General features: G+C 34.1%; 1 protein-coding gene and 1 long non-coding RNA gene across 5 annotated transcripts in view; both read left to right on the top strand.

Annotated features, from left to right (window-relative positions):
- Positions 1-458: 458 nt before the first annotated feature.
- The window catches only part of LOC105336561 (uncharacterized), a 32,565-nt gene continuing 17,817 nt past the window's right edge, over positions 459-15,206 (top strand). Inside the window, exon 1 of one of the 3 annotated variants that reach the window (XM_034446733.2) lies at positions 459-548. Coding sequence is in view for 1 of the 3 variants with exons in the window: in XM_066075379.1 (XP_065931451.1) it covers positions 3,344-3,501 (158 nt within the window). In the remaining 2 variants the exon portion in view is untranslated. Of the gene's footprint in view, positions 549-3,089; positions 3,502-10,392; positions 10,513-15,206 lie in introns of those variants that run through there. The other 2 variants (XM_066075379.1, XM_066075380.1) reach the window with 2 other exon arrangements.
- Positions 3,716-8,992, top strand: LOC109620923 (uncharacterized). 2 transcript variants are annotated; one of them, XR_010710840.1, is made up of 4 exons: positions 3,716-4,175; positions 4,302-4,374; positions 5,232-5,336; positions 6,303-8,992. It is a non-coding gene; the product is annotated as an uncharacterized lncRNA (long non-coding RNA). The 2 variants fall into 2 exon arrangements; XR_010710839.1 differs by lacking the exon at positions 4,302-4,374.

Here is a 15,206-nt window from a genome sequence, read left to right as displayed (position 1 = left end):
AATCTTGTAAAAAGAATTACAGAGAATCTTAGTTAACTTGTTATATATATATATTTTCGAAGAAGAGGTCGACAGCATAATAAATATCTAATAAAAAGAATGAAGGAACGCTTGGTAAATTGTATTTGTGAGACGTCAATAATTTTGTTGAGATTTTTCAATAACTGTTTCCCCCTCGTTTATTGCCGTACGCCGGTCCATTAAACTCGAAAAATAGGCGAATTTTTCTTTCTTTGTCAAATTATGTAACAAGACTGTGTAAATGGTTAGATGAGGTCATGACTCATGCCGTTTGAGTACATTTCTACAAACCTTATCAGTTAATTCTCCTTTGCTTGCTATATACCCTTAAGTGATTTTAACAGTACCAAAATAACAGGTGAGGAAAACCAACTATCTAGGGCCTTACTACGTGTTCACTTCTTGTTTTCACTGTACTGAATTGTTCTCAAAGGAAATTAAAATTCATCCATTCTTTATTCACTCGAAACATCTCATAATAAATTCCAAACATATACGCACATGGAATAGGAGGATAGACAAAATATGTAAGTAAATCGTAATTTGAAACTATAATATTCCAACTTTCCACTATAACTGTATTCATAGGTTTTAATTTTCTGAGGTGAACAAAAATGTACAAGTTTAAACAATGTTTGCCTTTTATTTCTAAAAATAAGATTTCATCATTTAGCACAAAATCATACAAGGGAAACATCAAGATCAATTGAAATCCATCTTACAATTAAAATTTTTTTCTTCTGATTCCTGATTGTTTAATTGAAAACAATCAGTCTCAACTGCAAGGGTATGTAGTGACAATATACTTGGTATTCTGTAGTTTCTGCTTCTGTAAATTTATAAATACAATTACTGAGAGTTAGCTCTCTTGGTTAATGTACTAATCCTTCACAATGTAATTTGTATTTATTTTATCTACACTGTAAACACAGTTTATTGAGAATAAAGTTCATTGTCATTGTAAGGTGACACTAAATAGATTAAGAAGAGAATGAAATGAAAATGAAAGAGTAAAATTTTTCATATATAGTTTAACTACAATGTTTTTATAAAGTGTGACGGCATAAATGCCAGAGTTAAACCTGTTTTAGTTAATTGCGCATCACATGGGAAGATCTACTTAAAATTTCCACATTTCCTTGTTTCTCTTGATTTGTCCTTTTTGATTTGATCCCTGAAAGATCTGGTGTGTTTTGAATCATAGCAGACGCTAACCAGCCTAGCTTGGTTATATTCTTATCTAGATTTCTTAGACTTGTTTGTTTAATTTTTTACGCTATTTTGATTTAATTTTAAAAAAATTAAATTAAATAAATATTGTTAAATATATATTCTATTTAGATTCTTCAATAAGTATGGAGAAACACATATGCTTAATGTGATAATATTCTTTATTATCAATAAAAAATACCTACTTAGTATGTGTGTTTTGTGCATTTAGTATGATATGATTCGGATGGGAATTTAAAATCTATGGTCATTAATTCTAAATATGTGTTTCAGATGAGATGAATCATATACATGTAACGTTATAGTAAAATATAAATTTCTTTAAATGTATCAAGTGATAATTTGTTATTAATGCTAACAACTGAATCCTGAATAATTCTATTACTAACAGTAAGCTTGACAACACAGTTATAGTTTTAATGTTATTACTTGCAGGAATAATCATCTAATATCTTTTCTGATGAACGTGCAGGCAGATTAATAAAAGTTTTATGCTACACATTAAGCTAAATAAATATGAAAATCGAACTCCTATTGGATATGTTATTATTTGATATCCTTTAGTTTTTTTTTTTTAGTTTTTTTTATGTAACGCTCTCCATACCTTCATAACCGTATGAACGCCAAATAGAGAAGCATGTTTCTTTCCCGGAAGTTAATTGTAATAAGCAACCTGTATTTTAACTGACGATCACTGAGGGAGATCCGGGTTGGCGGTAATTACACTAGGGGGAGGGGAGTTTACCTATGAAATTCACCTATAGAGGTGTTTATCGTTGGATTTCCTTTTTGTTTTCTTAAAACAAGTTTAGCCAAATTCACGATAAAATTAGTAAATTGGATTTGAATTGACCGATGGTTATATGATTTGTATTTTGCCATAATTGCCTTTTAATGCTAATTAGGATTGCTAATAATTAAACCATGGAAATTGTTAACGTGTGTAACAGAGACACTTTTTACCTCTGCTTGGGTTTGAACCCAGGTCCTCTGGCACGCCAGTCCAGCACTCTACCGATCGAGCTAAAGGGTTAAACCACTAGCCAGAGCTAGTAGGAATGCCATATACCTGATTCTACCACACGTGTATATACACTATGTAGAATATTTTGATATTTTATATGAATTTTATTTGAATATGCACTAATGACAAGCACATCTATATGTATTCTCGATTTTCTAAATTAACATCCATATAAAGTTAAATGAATCTATTTACTCTGTCAAGTGTTAGCCCTCATACTTTTTATTGAAGATACAAACCTTTTAAAGCTGACGGAAAATTAAAGTTAGTATTATCATAAGTGTTATCATTCAGGTGTGAAAAGGTGTACTTTTGCTCATTTGGGAGAAAAATTTCCACATTTTAAGTGTTATAAATCCTACCGCTCCTCCTATTAAACACTGCCCCATGGAGGCTTGACCTATACATTAAATCAGAGAGAGAGAGAGAGAGGGAGAGAGAGAGAGAGAGAGCTAAGTCCATTTCATTAAATGCTCATAAATAGATAATATCCGCGAATGGCATTAATAGTTTCCGGCAACTTCATGTACCTGTAATTTCTCATCCGCATCAGTATGAGTAAATTAAAATTACAACACTCCCTTTATTTCAAAAGGTTATTCTGAAGGAAGACCGTAATATTAATTACTTAAGAGATTGCAATACCTAAAACTGCACATAGGTAAATTTTCTCCTTTAAAAATGTTCAACAGCGAAACAATAACATTTCATATACTTTAAATCATTTTTCATCCAACCGGTTTTAATTTACATGTGTAACTATGACTCAGATGGAGAGAACTAATAGTAGTATATAGTATAGCAAACCGTTCTACCCTAAAATGATGAGATGATGAGCAAGCTAAAAATAGACCCGATGAGTAGCCCTATGACCTTTAAAACTTTGCTAATAATTATATAACAATTAAAAGTCTGAAACCTTTTAAACTTTGCTAATAATTATATAACAGTCGTATTATATAAACCTTAAAATCTGTTGTGTAAATAAATACAAAGCTAGTGTGATGTAAATACGTCTCGGATATAAGTTGAAACAGGAGCACCTCTTTCGATTTGATTTTATTCAACATGAATATCGATAACCTATTATACCATGTCGAAGATAGTATGGTAGAAAGTGAAGTGCAGAAGTCTTTAACTCTAAATGAACTGATTCAATGGGCAGAGCTGAATAATTATACTCAGCACCATGCAGTCAACAAGAAATTAGAAGAATTTCGGACAGAGTAAGTTATTTCATTATTATTAATTTCGGTTTGAAAAATGAAACTAAATAGGTGTAAAAGAGAATAATGGATATATATCAACTTTTTATTAAGAATAATAGCGAAGAAGATAGCTCAGACGAGAGTTTGAGCCTTGATCTCTATGCGGAGAGTGGTTGACTACTAACTGTTTTTGATTTGTGTCTGTTTGAATTGAATTTATTGAATATGTCTATCTTACAAAATAAAAGCATGTGTTCAAACGTATGATTTTTCATTTGGTGTTTCACTGTAAGTCACTAAACATGTTTCCTTTTGAGAGTCATACAACGATGTCTATATCTGGCTGTACGGGCTCTGGTAAAACTACGTGGGTACGAAAACTAATGAAATATACTCGGGAAATGTTTGAGGGACCAAGTCCTGGTAATATTTTATACTGCTATGGTATTTATCAGAATGCATTTGACGAAATGGAAAAAGAGTTACCGAACCTAACATTTTTGCACGGGTTACCGTCCGAGTTGGATATTAACACACCTCACAGCCTTATTAGCATAATCGGAACCTTTCTGATTTTTATATTCACGAAAGAATGAAAAAACCCGAGAAAGTCAAAACTTCGTATATCTCGGGATTTTAACGAGACCAGTCTAACACTCGTGAAAATCGAGAGAGGAGTTTAAATGGAAAACGTAAGTAAAAGTTTTTGTTTCTTATATTGGCAAGCTTTTAAATTATTTAAAGTTGCAGAACAATTGTTTCTTAATGTGAAGTCGAAGTTTGGGGTGATTAGCCTTATCTCGTTAAATTTTGTTCAGCATGAAACAGTCTGAACAGCAATCCTCGATTTTGACAACAATCTAAAACGTGCTAAGGAGTAGTCATTCGTCGGTAAGAACATACTTACTTACATTGTTAAACTACTCAAAAACTCTTTTAAAAGCATACAATGCATTAAGTCTAGTACACATGTTACAAAAATGTCGATAATTAATGGTCGTTGTGAAATTTGACTTGAAAGACATGTTTTATATAGTATGAAATGTGTATGCAGGTGTATTATAGTCAGTTTTTACACATATTGTTACGTAGCATACGTTAAAAAAATATTGTATGTTTTTCCTAGAATATTGAGTTTGTGTCAATCATGCTTTCAGTCATTTCCATACAGAATTTCCTCGACACGTACAATGTACACTGTACATGTGGTTTTGATATCTGTATCTCATTCAAACTGTTAACTTTATGTCTTATTTATCTATTAACGATGAGAGTGTTTATGATTCAAGGGCCTGCATTTGTTATGTAAATATAACATTATACGATTGAGAGTATGAGAGAGAGATAGACAGAGAGAGAGAGAGAGAGGGTTTGTGTGTGTGTGTGTGTGTGTGTGTGTAATTACAGTGTACATGTAATTGTTATTGATTGCCTTGCTTCCATGAACCATATATATATTTCAATAATGCCACATTGCACTAGAAATATTGCTGACAAAGATGTGGAGAGAGATCATGGAGAGAGAGAGAGAGAGAGAGTATGAAAAGCCATAACAAATTTTATAGTTACATGTCATTTCCCACTTAACGAGTTGTTATAGCTGTTATCATGGTAATGTTTTGACCATGTCTCAGAAACTGCATGTGCCCATAAAAAAGTGTAATCTAGGACACACCCTTTTGTTTTGATAATGACAGCATTTAGCTTTGTAATGATAGCTAGTGTATCTTTTTTCTTCTAATCTACAGATTTACCTGCGGTTTCCAGATGATCTGAAGATCGGGATTATAGAAAATATTGTCAATTTGATATTGCTAATGACCCATGCAGTCATGTCTGCTGAAGCCCAGAAGGTACTTCTTTGTCATGTAATAAACTTACAACTTGTCTTCCATATGTACTGTAGATATATTTGGTTTAAGTTGATTGAAAGCCAAGCAAGGTCATCTAAATAGCTACAATGTCTTGTGTAAAAGGGAAAGGTTTATATGGGCATCTTGTTGCAAATCTGCTTGATTATCTGTATTTTAGGGGATGGGAACCTCTGAAAGGAATACCAGGAGTTTGAAAATATTATAAACTTTAAGAGACGTGTTTTACACTCTCTGAGAAAATGGGATTTGCAGAAATCCCATGAATTTCTTATGCTGGAAATATGTTTTTCAGATTAGTTTTTGTTATTGACGCAATCATATTTTGGTGTACATATAATGTTGATAGTTGAAACTCATACAGACAATCATATGTTACATAAGTGTTACATAAGTGTTCATGACTTTGATCTTTGTTCAATATATTTAATATCTTTCTGTCCACTGGATATCTAAATATCTTTGAAGTTACACCATTGAAGTTACACATTCATTACATTTATCATGTGTGTGCAGAATTGATTGAGCCAGGTTTCCTGATGTTGTCATATAAGTGATACATTGTACTGCTTTAAAAAGTATATATCACTTGTGACTTACTGGTATATTAGTTCATATTTCATTTGTAAAATCATTTGACAAATTTAAAGTGTTTTGTTGTACTGAAATGTTTTTATGGCTTTTAAAATTACTGAAAGTACATGCACATGATGCAACTATCTTTTGACGCTGTATATATAACAAAAAGAAACTGTCAGCTGGGTTTAAAATTAATGGCAAAATGATGTAATACATGTATGTACAATATTAGAAAAGATTACATTGTTAGTAATTGCACATTCCATAAATAACTTCATTGAATATGTACATGTAAGTATTTGATGAGTGCACAATGTTTGCAAAAGTTACATGTAATTCTCTTAACACTTTATGTTTATTCTATTTTAGTTTCCAGACCATGACATTAATGAATATTTCTTGAATGGAATGCATGAGGATTAGAATGGAACCTTATTCTGCCTTTTTACCAACTCACACCATCTTTTCAAGATTTATGGAGCCAACCACAGAAGAATTTGTTCTATACACATCATTCATAACATTCTTATTTATGTTGCATAACTTTAAATGTTACTGGATGAGTTGCGTTCACATAATGAATACCAGCAAACTTTTTATCGAGTGCACTTACCGGTAATTTGTATTTTTCCTACCCATCCATCTAACATATGTTTTTATATAACATATTCATATACATGTAACATTTTTGGAAACAGCTATTTTTTTTAAATTGGAATTTAGCCTTACTATTTTATACAAGTTTTTTTAAAGGGACTTGGACACGATCAAAATTTTGTTTTCAAGTTCTTTATGCATAAAATGATTTACTTGCACATTTTGAATAATTGACCATAATTTGAATGTTAGAAGTCAAGTTATAAGAGAGATACAGGGGTCAGAATTTATTGTTATGTAAACAAAGCTCGAGTCTTATGTTTGTTAACAAATAATATAAAGTATGAAATTACCAATTTTTTGAGAAAATGATTCATAGAAAAGAAGGTAAACTGATTTGATGTGATCATAAATGATATTATTAATAGAAAAAAGCAACATTTGAATTAAACTTACACCAATAAAACACATATGTAAATAATAACAAGACTTGCGCTTTGTTTACAAAACAAAAAATATTTAATTTTTTATCTTTCTTTTAACTCAGTATTTGACTTTCAAATTTTGACAAAGCATTAAAAATACCCATATCAACCATTCTAAATATTGAAAATGGAAATATAAAATTTTGAATTTTAAGCTCAAATCGTGTCTAAGTCCCTTGAATATACTCTTTTGTATACAAACAGAACAAAAAATACTTAGTTACAATAGGAAATAGACATAATATATATAAAAGTGTCTGATAAAAGGATAGGTCTTATTCTTGAACAGAAGAAATTGACAGAAAAATATTCAGTTTTAGCCATGAAATACAAATATTAATATTTGTTAAGAATATTTTTTAATCTAAATAAGTTATAAAAGGTTTTTTTCCCTTTATTCCAATGTTTGGAAACAAATCCAAAATATAATTAAAATTGCTGTACAGTATATCCTATTGATTCCTATAATATATCACTTTAGTTTCTTGAACAGCATGTTTATTACTTTTTTTCCTTAAAATGATGTATACAAGGTCATTAATTTATTTTCATTATATTCAACTAGATACAAATAGGCCTTCTGCAACCTGTTCATTGTTTAAATGGTATGGAGTTTTAAATACCTTTCATATGAAAAATGACATCTAAATCTTAAATTGCTTTACATTATATCCTATCCATCTAATGTATCACTTTATTTATGTTGAACTTCGTGTCTATTAGTATAATGATTTTTTTTAGAATGATGTGTGCAATTTCATTAATTTATTTTTCATTTTAAGAAAATTCATTTTAAAAAAGATCCCTTACAACCTGTGTATTTTTTTTTTCAGTTTACATAACACAGTGTATTAAAGGCCGAACATTTTACAAACGCCCCCTTTTTTACCTGTACAAACTTCAAAATGATGCCGCTTGTCAATCAAGTTTGAAACAATAGCACCCAGTTTGATTGACGTGATCGTCCGAGCGTGATCTTGCCAGGTCCGCGGATTTCTGTTTACTAGCAATTAACAACGTTATCTTTGATATCTTCCGTCATGAATTAAAGGGGGTATAAATGAAAATTGATTTTTAAACATTACCAGTATTAAAATTGATTATGAAAAATAATTATTCAGTGATTGAAAATACGCACAATTTATATTTGAATTATGTTGAATGTGTGTGACCTAATAAATTCAACGAAAATGCATGGACAGCTCCAAAACATATAAAATTTTCTTTTTACAACAAACGTACAATATGCTACTAAAGCTATATTTACTGGTAAGAAGTTGGTGTATGTAAACGTCGTAGTAGTAGTAGTAGTAGTTTATTGGCGTATACATTACATACATTGCCATAGCATACAATTTAACAGTACTTTACAATAATTGTGGGTACAGGTGGAAGGCAGGTTATATAAATATATATAAAAGGTATAAAGTGGATGAAAAAATATCAAAAAGATTAACAAAGCAGTAGTTATATATAAACTTGATTTACGCTTATTCACGTCTGATGGTAAAGTTGTCCCTCTTATTAAAAGATTCGTACACATATTTACCCAGTTTTTTAACATAAATATAGAATCAGAATTGAGTAAATCAATAAATTTTGCCATACTTGGTCGTACATAGAAGTATTTCTTAATATATAATTTCCTTAACTCCGTGTAAAAATCACACACCAAAACAAAATGGTATTCATCTTCGACATCGTTTGATTTACAATATATACATTTCCTTTCATTAATATGACATTTTTTATCATATCTACCAGATTCGTTTCGTAGACGATGTGAAGATAATCTAAGTCTAATGTAGTTGTGTAGATTTATACATGTACCTACAAGCAATATACATTTAATATTCACCGGGTAAATGTACCAGCCTACTATATTTGATAAATAAATGTACTTCTTTCATGCCTTTTTCATGCCTTTTACTCATGGTTATATGTATTATTTATAATTAAAATACTTTGAAAACTTTTCTCAATTTATTTATTTTAATAAGATTAAGAAACGGACTATAGTTAATGTACGTTTTCAAGAGTTGTCTCTCTTGGGGACAATAATGAATGCTCCCCAGGGTTCATGACCCTGAATATTGAGTAGGCTGTGAGGTGTGATTAACGCCCTCTGTCAAAATGGAGATCATAACATGATCATTATCGATGACTTGATGCTCGAGGTAGTTAAAAATGGAGAGATGGAGAGGTTATTTACTCAAGGGGCTCATCATCGTCGACTGACGATCGTTTACTTAAATCAAAACATGTACTGTCAAGGGAAACACTCTAGAAATATTAATTTAAATACGCATTATATGATTTTACTGAAAAATCCGCGGGACGTTAACCAGATCCGCTGTTTGGGCAGACAGGTACTTGGCGGGAAATCCAACGCTTTGATAGAGGCGTATAACGACTGTTTATCCAGTCCCTATGGATATCTCGTTTTAGATCTTACCCCCCATGCCGAGGAACAATACCGGATTAGAACCGGGATATTCCCGGATGAAACCTACATCGTATATATTCCGAAGTAATACTTATTTTAGTCTCATTCTGGACAATGACTTGTAAGAGGCCACACCTGTATAATGAGTATAAACATATCTAAAGTTTTCATTTACCTGAAATTAATGTTAGACGAACAGACGCCCAAAGAGCAAAAGTTTGGTTTACTATATACAGCGAGCCCAGTCCAAATCCGGGCTTTAACAGAAATAGTTCACAACCTGCTTTTAGGTTCCCTAACTTTGAACGAGAGTTTGATCAAGCTAATTCGTAAAAGAAGAAAGTTGCTATTAAATTTTAGCAATCCAGAACGCTCGTTTAAAACCAAACTCCGCGCATTGAGATCGCATTACCGTTACTTCACGGAACTTTTATGTCTGGCAAGCCCCGTTATTTTTCAACAAAAAAATGAACTACACTCGGAAAATGGTGTTAATTCCGATTGAGCAGTACGAACGACTGTTAAAAAGAAAGCATACTGAATTGCAGTCCGGCGCGGGAAAGTCCGCACGCAAAACGAAAAACCGACAAGTGGATTCAATTGAAATTTTGATATAAAACAATGAATAAGACGAAGTATTTACAACAGATCTATTTTGATTCCTCTCACCCGGCTGCCTATTCTAGCGAGGAGAAATTGTATAGATGGGTGAAAGAAGAAGGGAAGTATAAGATTCCGAGGGCCGAAATTAAAAAGTGGTTACAATCTCAAGAAGCTTACAGTGTACATAAACAAAGTCGGGGTAAATTCGCTAGAAGGAGTGTCATAGCAACCTACAAACATTATCAGTGGGATATTGATACAGCGGTTTTAGAGTCTTACAAATCCGAAAACGACGGTTACGCTTACTTTGTACTGGCCATTGATATATTTTCGAGATTCGTATGGACCTTACCGCTAAAAACCAGAAAAGGAACAGAAATGGCGAAAGCATTGAGCGAGATTTTTAAGACGGCTGGTCAGACCCCCCACAATATTCGGACATATAAAGGTACGGAATATCTCAATTCCAATGTGAAGGAATTATTGAAACGGAAAAAAGTTAAGCACTTCGTAAGTCAAAACAGCGTCAGGGCTTGTTACGCCGAGAGAGCGATAAAAACGATCAAAAAGAAAATAGCCCGTTTATTGACCCGTAATAAGACTCATCGGTGGAAAGACGAACTGGTTAATATTACCCAAAGTTATAATAGTACGTACCATCGAGGAATTAGTAAAACACCCAAATCCGTCACCAATGACGACCGGTACCGGTTTTGGCATTTACAACGACGTAATGCGAAAAATCCGTCAACAGCCGCGGCATTTAAATACCTTATCGGGGATGCCGTAAGAATTTCACACTTGCGCGATCTATTCCGGAGAGAGTACGACGAGAGGTGGACTAGAGAAATATTTTTCGTTACCTCTCGCTTCATTAGAGACGGGTTTCATTTCTACACTTTAAAAGACTTTAGCAATGAGGAAATAGTAGGTAATTTTTACCAAAGCGAATTGCAGAAAGCGATCGTGAACGCGGATACCCATTATACCGTTGAAAAGGTAGTGCGCAAAAGAAAAAGAAATAACGAGACAGAGGTTCTCGTTAAATGGCTTGGCTGGGGGCGAAAATTCAACAGTTGGATTCCCCAGTCGCAGCTCAAGGGCGCGCCAACAACATGAGCGAGCAATACCTATTTTGTACCTCTAAAGATAGCCTTAATTTTCACCCCGACAATAATTCCCATAGTTTCATCGTAGAGCTGCCATACCTGTTAACATTGTCCGGCGATTGGGAGTGCAGTTTAGTAGATGTTAAATTCGAGACTTTAACTCCCATACAAATACCCGTCATAAACATTTGTTCGGACTTGTGCGTAAACAGTTGTCTCGGTAGTGAAAGAGTACCGATTTTAAGGAGACTGTTACACCCGAACCAACCCCTAGTTAATCCGTATTACATTCGCCTTGCACGTGATCAGATTCAAAGATTTCGGATTTATTTAATGTACGACACTCGTACCGTAGAATCATTACCGCTTACAAAGCTGTACTGTACACTTCACTTTAGAAAATGTCTTGGAAACCGTTCATTCCGGATGTAAACGAATGGAAAAAACATTTTGTAGAGAGCGCGGATATGAAATATATTCCGAATCAAAAGACGTACGTTATCGGTCAGTTCGGGAACGGAAGTAGACCAGTGACGCAGATTGAACTAATCACCCCCACCCAGCAAGCGGTTGAAATGGCCAGATCTGAGCTGAAGAAACGAAAGAATGACGGAGAACCCATCGTACATTTTGAGGCGCCTGGTCCGGAGCCGAGACGAGCCGCTAAGAAAAAGAAGAGAAATTTATTTGTTTACACCCAATAATTTTTTTTCTCAATAAATTATAGCTAGCATTTGGTTATTATTTCATTCTTTCGCTGTCTCTCAAACCGAAAACATGTACTGCGCCGAGGGCTCCAAGCCGGCATTTAGTCGGCGATTAGCGCTTTTCCATAATTTCCCCACCGAGGCGGGGGTAGAACAAACGGAATGGATTGATATTAGACCTACGTCAAGTCCAGTACACGGGGGCGCAGTAGAGTTTAATATATCGGGGTCAGGTACAAATTATATCGATTTACAAAGAACAAGACTCTACGTGCGTTTGAGACTATTGCATGAAGATGGTTCCATTTTAAGCGAGAAAGAAAAAGTTGCTCTTATTAACCTCCCCTTACACTCTATGTGGAACCAAGTAGATATTTCCCTACAACAACAAATCATAACTTCGAGCGTTTCTAACAATTACGCGTACAAAGCCTACATTGACATGCTTTTAAAACACGGCACTCTTCCGAATGATCCCGAATGCCAGACTCAGCTCTACAATCAAGACAACGCCGGAAGTTTTGATGACGCCGATTCGATCACCGGTAGCAATTTAGGTCTTTACATAAGGAGCACTTTTACTGAAGGTAGTAAAAGTTTAGACCTAGAGGGACCTATATTTACAGGCATTTGTCAAACAAGAGCGGTTTGTCATCAATGGGGTTCAAGTGGGAATTAAACTTTGGCCCGCTAGAGAAACCTTTTGCCTCATGTCGTCCGAAAGCGCTGTCCGATATAAGCTACAAATAGAAGACTGCGTCTTGAAATGCTGTTACGTAAAGATTAATCCCGGGGTCATTCTCGGGCACAGCGAGGTTCTCCTCAAGCAGCCTGCCATTTACCCGCTTCGACGCTCCGACCTGAAATGTTTTACTACCGCCGCCGGTCAGTTCCACGTGAACATTGACGACGTGTTTCAGGGAGATATTCCGGAAAGCTTAGTAGTCGGTCTGGTTTCTTCCAGAGCCTACAGCGGGGACTACACCCTCAACCCTTATAATTTTCAACATTTTAATTGTAATTTCGCCGCTTTCTACGTGGATGGAAAATCGGTACCGACAAACCCGATAGAGCCCACTTACAGCAAAAGTACTTACATTTCAGCCTACCTGTCTCTGTTTTCCGGAAAAGGTACAAATACTACTGCGCATCCATTTTCTCTCAGTCGCGAAGACTACGCGAGGGGATACTGTTTATACATGCTCGATGTCAATAGTACATATGATAGTGAAAATAATCTACCCCTTCTAAGGAAGGGACACACTAGATTACAATTCAAATTCGATACCGCTTTGCAAGAGGCAGTAACATGTATATGTTACGCGTATTTTCCATCAGTATTAAAGATTAATGCCGCGCGCAACGTTGAAGCGAAATAATGGAAGATAGACACTTACAGAAAGCGATGCTTCAGGACCCATTTATTAAAGCCGGAGGAGTATTTCCGGCTGACGGCCTTTTACGCATTAGTAGTCCGCGAGGATTTTATATTTTGAACACCGATGAAACGGGGCAGCCTGGCAGTCACTGGTGTGTTTTTTATTTCAACGAGGAACATTCAGAATTCTTTGATTCTTTAGGTCAACCCCCCGAGTCTTATCATGCTTACTTTAGATACTACCTTATAGCTAGGGGTAAACCAATTGTTTACAATAAACAAAGAATTCAAAGTCGAGATTCGAGTGACTGCGGCCAATATTGTCTCTATTACTGTTATTTTCGAGCAAGAGGACTAAGCATGCGTGATGTTTTAACTAATTTCGACCCAGATTCACTGCTTCAAAATGATAAGTTTGTTCACGACTTTACAGAAAGGATATTTCAATTATAAAACCCGGTTACTTATCCTCTCCTTACTTCATTTGTTACCAAACATGGAGACTGAAAGGTTCGTCGATTCCAGCTGTTCGCTCAAGAAAAAGTTCAACTCTTTCAAATTAAAAGGAATTCTCAGTCTACTGTCAATTACATGCATGGCTATAGTGATCGGGATGACAACCATATCTTCGTTACCCTCGCATAAGACAGAGAAAGAAACGAATATCACCACCGTGAATATGAGTAATACTCTTTGTGACTTTATACAGTCTTTTTCGATTTCTGGGAATGTTTACGTGTCCATTTGTCTATACCAAGAAACTTTCAGAATTGATCTGAGATTTTTCATCAACAAGAAAGCTACAATTAAAGGTTTACACCTAACTACTGAACAGTGGAAAAGACTTATCAAGATAATTCCAATCATAAATAATGTACTCTCTAGACTTTCATATAAACAATAATGCTTGAGTTTGTAGATATTTATTTATAAAATGTAGATATTTATTTCAATAAACATTTAAAAAAAAACATGATGCGTTTATGTTTGATATGTACGAAAGGTGGTTTTTGTACAGATTTAGATTCATGCAGGCCTTGAAATGGCACGGACTTCGCCGTATTACTTCCACGCTTCCGTCTTCTCTTAGTTTGAATATGTTGACATTTATTTCATGCCTGATTTTATTTGATTGATAGGCAAAATTCTTCAAACATTTTGAACAGGAATAGGTTATTCTTTGATGAATGCTCTTTCCGTGTCTATTGAGTCCAAATTTTGTCTTGAATGTTTTTGAGCATTCACTACATCGATATGTCGAGTTGTTTATTACCTCCTCTCCATTCGTATTTCTGAATAATTAATTATACTGCATTACAAAGACATCATTTTATTCATTTATTTTCCCATCATATTTTTATCATATATATTTTAAATCTTGTAGCTTTTATAATAACTTACTGTATGTCTTCCCGCAGTTCAGTTGTACGAGCTATTACTTCTCTGTGAGTCTGAAGATTTAATCTATTAGCCCATATTTTCAACGCCTTGGTTTCAACAAGATTTGCTATTTCTTTACCTCTTCTTCAGCGTTAAATAAGAGCTGGTCTATATTCATCTTCGCATCACCGTTAAGTGACACTGGATCTAGCTATGTATATATATACACCATTTATAAATCTCTTAGGTGGTATATTTACATACTTTGTTAACCAATTTTCTCAGTGGACCACTCGTATAAATTACATGAAATTACATGCGTCGGTGTAAACGAACATCAAGACAATTCCTGTCTGTTTAATCATTTAACAGTTCTCCCGTGTTTATTCTTAGTTTCATTTATTATATAATAATTGTTGGTATACTTTAACCCCATTCATTAAGCGGGAGTGTTTTTATTTAACTCGCAGACTAGTATTAATACATAAGATCTTCAAGACATGAAATTACATGTGAACGAACATCAAGAAAATTCCTGCCTGTTTATTCTCCAGTGTTTATTCCTAAT

The sequence above is a fragment of the Magallana gigas genome, chromosome 2 (genome assembly GCF_963853765.1).
Source record: "Magallana gigas chromosome 2, xbMagGiga1.1, whole genome shotgun sequence".
NCBI classification, from domain to species: Eukaryota; Metazoa; Mollusca; class Bivalvia; order Ostreida; family Ostreidae; genus Magallana; species Magallana gigas.
Note: the sequence above shows the minus strand (reverse complement) of the source record. Positions and strands in the feature narration are given on the sequence as shown.